This window comes from Hordeum vulgare, chromosome 4H (assembly GCF_904849725.1).
Source record: "Hordeum vulgare subsp. vulgare chromosome 4H, MorexV3_pseudomolecules_assembly, whole genome shotgun sequence".
NCBI classification, from domain to species: domain Eukaryota; kingdom Viridiplantae; phylum Streptophyta; class Magnoliopsida; order Poales; family Poaceae; genus Hordeum; species Hordeum vulgare.
Genome location: NC_058521.1, coordinates 524,881,778 through 524,887,960, shown reverse-complemented (window position 1 = coordinate 524,887,960; position 6,183 = coordinate 524,881,778). Strand labels below are relative to the sequence as shown.

The 6,183-nt window shown below is 49.3% G+C and overlaps 1 protein-coding gene across 1 annotated transcript; it reads right to left on the bottom strand.

The window, feature by feature from the left end:
- Positions 1 to 1,269: 1,269 nt before the first annotated feature.
- LOC123446763 (cyclin-SDS-like) lies at positions 1,270 to 5,591 on the bottom strand. The gene is made up of 7 exons (XM_045123307.1): positions 4,900 to 5,591; positions 4,616 to 4,786; positions 3,534 to 3,700; positions 2,345 to 2,473; positions 2,062 to 2,242; positions 1,875 to 1,919; positions 1,270 to 1,727 (listed from the first exon to the last, which is right to left on the bottom strand). The coding sequence occupies exons 1-7, from the start codon at positions 5,548 to 5,550 to the stop codon at positions 1,695 to 1,697; spliced, it is 1,377 nt and encodes a 458-aa protein (XP_044979242.1). The 5' UTR covers positions 5,551 to 5,591; the 3' UTR covers positions 1,270 to 1,694.
- Between the last annotated feature and the right edge of the window lie 592 nt (positions 5,592 to 6,183).

Sequence of the window (6,183 nt, the reverse complement as noted above, 5' to 3'; positions counted from 1 at the left end):
ATACCGGTCATGTTGCCTCCGAAGTCGTCCATCGTGTTGCCGTCAAAGCCACCTCCCATGCCAGTTATGTTACCTCTGAAGCCAGCTCCCATGCCACCAAATCCACCTTCCATGTTGCGAGCGAAGCCGGCTCCCATGCCACCAAAGCCACCTTTCATGTTGCGAGCGAAGCCACCTCCCATATTTCCGTCAAATGCACCATTCATGCCACCTTCCATCATATTCAATTATTCATGTAGCCACCCATGGCACCTCCCAAGCCTCCTCCCATGGAACCTCCCATGCCTCCTCTCATGGCACCACCCGTGCCTCCTCCCAAGCCTCCTCGCATGCCTCCTCCCATCATCATTTGCCTCATCAGCATTTGTCTTTGCGACATCACTTCAATTTGAAACAACAAACGAGAGCACAAATATTTTTTTTACCTTTGCGACATTTCATCGAACATGTTGGAAGCGGTGGCCGTCGGCATGGCCAAATCTTCCTCCACGGCCGGCGGTGGCGATGGCGAAGGTGAAGGAAAGGTACCTTGGCTGGTAGAGGACGTGGTTGGCCCTAGCTGCGAGTCGTCGGCCCGAGCCGCCGCGGCTGCCTTCGAGTTTTTGGCGGGTCGCGCCGTAGTTTCGGCCGGGTTTCGGTCACAATTAGTCGGCCCTTTTTGTGCCTTCGGCGCCTTCGCAGGAACCGCCAGCGGGGGGCGACCAGCCGGGGCGGCGCGAATCCGGGGCAGCGGGCGGGGAACGACGGCATGGACGCGGCGGCGAAGGGCGAGTTCGCCGCGACGGGGTCGTCGGCTTCGGCCATGGCGGCGGCGGGGGGTGGACGGGCGGGTCGCGGGCGGGCGGTCGCGACGCGGAAGGCGAATGAACTGGCGATTGGGCGTTGGCGCGCGGCCGTGGTTTTTACATCACTTTTATCTCATGATGTAAATTTGCATCACGAAGTTTTCATTTTTACATCACCGGAAGGCCGTGGTCCAATTTCTTTTACATATGAACCGTGTGTTGGTGCAGCGTGTTTTGCCTAGACGGTCCAAAAGTTAAGTATTTTTACATTTAGACCATCTATTGAAGATGCTCTAAACTTGCTATACAAGATTATGTTTAATCTTGTCAAACTGGGCATTTTCTTTGTCTCGGCGATCTTCAGGTGAGGCACATCTCCTCGTCGATGTTAAGACATACACATCTGAATTGAGGATATCACCCCGTTCATCCAAAAAATCTGAAATGTGAGACCTTCCGTTCTCAAGAGTCATAATGACAAGCATAACCGGGCAAAGAAGTATCATTTGTACACTGACATTAAACAAGACCATTTTTCACCGAGCCGTAGATCCATTCTAAACAATATACCACACCACTGACCCAGAAAAGAAAAGGCAGTCGAGGAATACCGAATACAACAACATCCAAACTTAAATTGATCGCGAAGAGCTAGCTGACGATGCAAAAGACACATGACCACAACCGTTGTCCCTACTATAGGCTATAGTTACCTCCTCAATACGAAATCCTGAAGCTACGAACTTCCCCTTTACAGCGATATAAACATGTTGCCGTGTCCTCATTTATTTTATCCCTCTGTGCAAACTAATCTCATGTACACTCCTGTTGTTGCAAAATGGATGTGCTGCGCTGTACTGTCGATCAGCAGAAGATTAGATGGAATGCTCAACCTGGGAGCCCTGGGTACTACGAAGCATAGTTTATCAGCCACTCCAGACTCTGCATGAAAAGATTGCGTAGCAGAACGAATGTTAGTCGTTGTGGCAGCACAAAAAGTTCAGTTACGTACACAAGTTTCTGCACTCTGTCAAGAGCACAGTTCAGTTCATGGTGCCAAGAACAAAGGATGCGAGGGAGGGACCGAACCATTAAACATTCAGGCAGATCGTCGTCCTTCGTCCTCGAGTGAGTCTGCATTACGTGAACAGCAAAGCGGTCAGGCGTTTCGGGTCTTGGTTAGCACCGGTACGTTTTACCGAAGTTCTGAACGACAGAAGACATAAGAGAAATGCATAGCTTTGAAGGAGGAGTTCAGTTCAGAGCATTTATATACCTCCATGACCCGATGGCAGGAGGACTCCTTGTCAGTGGCAAGGCAGGCAAGCGCCACCACCGAGGCTGCCACGGTCGAGGGCCAGTAGGAGAGGTGCTTATGGTCCAGAAGTGTGAGCAGGGACAGGTGCTTGGCCAGATCCTCCACTTTCTCGTCTGCCTTTGCTGCCTTCAGATAGAACCTGCAGAATTATTAGGAAACAGAAAAGTGAACTGTTGGTGCTAGCTTATCGTTTAGTTTGCTCAGCTTGGCAAAGACGAGAATGCAGGAAACATTGTAGTACCAGAGAAAATTGTGGACTGTCGTGGCGAAGCATTGGAAGTCGAGGACCTCCTGAACCAGCCACTCCATGGCGACAACCTCGCTCCGGCTGTAAAGGTTGATCCCCACCAGGAAAGACTTCTGCATGATGCTGAAAGATATAACATGGTGAGATTACATTGTCCTGAATAGAGACAAAGATGAGGGAACGAATGGTGATCCCAGAGATAGTTACTGTAATTCAGAAGTTTGACAATGTAAAGAGGTGGACTGGTAAAGAAGAATATGTTTATGCAATGTGCCACATTTTCTTCTTCTTCGGACGTGGTCAAGAATAAGAAAGTATTCACCTGAATTCAGGCTCAAAAACTTCAACAAAACCACAAAAATTGCTCTGATTTCTCTTGCAAATTTATGTAAGCACGTGCAACCAGAAAGTTGATGCATAATAGGGTTCCTTAGGAAAAGAATAGATGAAATTCTGGCAAGGACTGTCTAACCAAGTCAAAATGGCCACTAAATCGTGATAACTGCCTGAAGTAATCACTTTTACAATGCTTCAATTCACTACAATGGATATACAACCCGATTTTTTATGTTATAAATCGAAGATGCTAACTACCATGCTCAAGTGGTTGGTGAGAGCTACCTGATTGCAGGTGAATGAATTAGGAAAGTCAATAATGCTCAACATCAACATTTCCTAATGTAATTATATATGTGACATATTCTGAAGTACTAGCATGCAACGATAAGCCTTTAATGGGATAAGTAAATAGCCATTGTATATGAGGCATTATCACATGTTTGTATGGTCTTTCACATGATTAAGCAATGACAGTCTATCATATGGTCAATTAAGTTATATTGAACTGAGCTCTGGAAAATAGAAGAAACAACACATCATAGAAGAGCTTAGTTAGGATTTAACAGTATTGTACTACAACCATCTGAGAAAACTACACTGGAACATGGACCTGAATTAAAGGATGCGTTTATCTGAGGCTTCTTCTGTTGCAGGGACAGTTGAAGCATTATTTCAGTTAGCAACGCATAACAGGGAACAGATGTTCAACTGAGATAATCCTATCTTACTACCATACGTCAACAATCAGCAGTTGTACTCATACTGAAAGGGGGGGATAAGAAAATTTACCGTGCACACATTTTACTGAATCAGAATGAACATGTAGCACAAGGGAGCTCAATACCTATTGTATGGCTGGTTCTCTTCAATGCGGGTGGCTAGGGTGATGCAGGCAATGCCCAGCAACTGCACATTCCTAGTGCCCTTTATGTATCCACGTGTCAAGAAGCGGTCCATCAGTCCAATTCCCAGGAACAATGTCTCTGGCTGCAGGTCAGTCACGTGCCCATGCTGCAGAATTCATGGGAAACAGTTATTATTTGGCTAGTTGCAGATGATTTTTATCCGAGAACAGTTAAATCCTCATATTATGTACAAGGATCTCTTTTTTGTTACCATTTTAATTTCTAGTTGCGTATTAAAATCTTCAGGTGAAAACACAGTGGTGACACTATTCTCAGAAGTTCTATCAAGTCTCAATGCAAATATCAAGTGCATACAAAAGCTTTGGTTTGAGTGGGAATGGTATGAAAGGGGCATATACGGACAATGTACTCAAGAGTTGCATATCTACATAAAAATGATGCTGGTATCCTGATTGCTATAATGTGCCTCCTACTAGACATGAAGACCATAATAAGCCAATCAAATACAAAGTGGTTAACTGGTAATCTTGCAGCATAACTGAACGAGATATTTTCCCTTTTCAAACACTGAATATCAAAATGTCAAAACAAATTTCTCATCAAAATTAATGGCCAGACTCGCAATTCAAGTGCTCGCATTGTTACAACAGTTTGGAAAAACAATAACACAGGACCACTCTGCTCAACAAACAATGTCTGTGAGCAATCTACTAATCAGATTGTTGTACAGTAACATCTTCGACAGTAGACAACTATCCCCTGCAAAATTTATGAATATGCATAGCTGGATCTCCTGTCTCAGCACGCCGAACACATAAACACACCAGAGATCAGCCACACAACCACAGTGCTTTTAGAACAGAAAATATCATTCAGAGAACTAAACCAACACTGAATCTGCAGTACAATGTGACTCACAGTAAATCACCAGCATAATAGCAACTCATGTCTAAATCTGTAAGGCGAGCTTGTAGTACCATAAATTGGAATTGAGCTAAAGTGGAATCGCGGTATACATGTAGAATGCAGAGTACAGTGCTGTTGCAGTACACTGACTGACCTCGATGATCCAGTTCACCATGACAGAACGCTGCTCCACGACGTGACGGCCACAGTTGCCTGCCATGGAGGCGTACACCTCTGTGTAGTCGCACGCCACCACGCCCCGCCGTTCGCGCTGTCGGAACCGCTCGTAGCTCTCCTCGTCCTCCAAGTCGTCGAACTGCTTCCACTGACAAAAACATTCCAGCGAAGCCACAAAATCAGATGAAACACCGCACTGACTCTCGCAGAGAGACCCAATTTCCAACAGATTTTAAGAGGAACTGTGTGGTACCCGCTCACCTCTCGGATGGCGTCGGCGTCGGCGACGGCGACGGCGTGCGCCTTGTGTTGCACGCAGGGGACGAACTGCTTGGCGTAGTCGAGGAAGAGGGAGAAGGTGTGGGAAGAAGGGGCGTCGTCGTCGTCCTCGGAGGATGAAGAGGAGGTGTCGAGCGAGGGGGAGAGGGAGTAGTCGGTGCAGGGGCTGGGAGCGCTGAGCACCTCCTCCTCCTCCGCGTCGGACTGCGTGAGCTCGTCGCAGGCCGAAGAGTACTCCGTCGCCTCGGCGTCGTCGGCGATCAGCTCGGGGCAGGCGAGGTCGGTGTGGAGGCACGACGACTCGGAGGCCTCGACCTCCGCGGGGCGCGCCGTGGCGCCGCCGATGACCTCCGAGCACTCGGAGGCGGCGGGCCGCGCCTCGCCCGAGTCCTCGATCCGAGGCCTCTTCTCCGGGCGCTGCGCCGCGGCGAGCGCGGCGGAGGAGGTGGCGGTGGTGGTGGAGACGACCTCGCTGCGGAAGGAGGAGGAGGCCGATGTGGAGGGCTCCGCGGGCCGCTTCCCCGCCATCGCCGCCGCGATCTGGGCCGGGAGCGGGGCCTCCGCGTCCCTCCGGCGGCGGAAGGGGTGGGAGCGCGGCCTCGTAGGCACCGGCGCGAGCATGGTGGGCGGCATGGCGTGGTGGCGTGCGCGCGTGCGTGTGTGCGTGTGTGGCTCCGGTGGCTAGGCGCTCTCTGCTTTGCCTTGGTTATATAGCCGTGAGGCCGTGGGAGGAAGGGGAATGGGGGTGCCGTGCCGCAGGAGGATGAGCTCACCTCACGCTCTCAGACCGACCGCTTCATTTGAATTTGAACTTCAGGAGCTTGATGAGGACGCCAAGAGCAGGGAGCTAGCTGCGGCTACGCCCGGTGCACATGCACCGCCGGAGGGGACCCCACCTCCTGTCAGCGGAGATCGGTGGACCGCCCGCAGGAGAGGACCCACGTTCTAGAACTGTAGCACGAATGATCCCGTTTCCGATTGAAACGGAAGGCGGATGCTTCCGCCGGTGCGTCCGTGGGAATGTCCGTGCTGTCGCAGGATTAGCGAGCATACACACATGCCAGGCTGTCTCCTACCCTGCAGGCCACATTTGATGGAATTTATTCGCCCAATTGTTTTTATTTATGACTTAGGTCCTTTTTGAAACCATCTAGATTATATAATCCAGTTTTTATAATTTATTATGTCTTCAAACATGACAGATTATGATGTAGATTATAAAAAAACTAGATGAACAGATTATTAAAAGCTCATAATCTACACTAC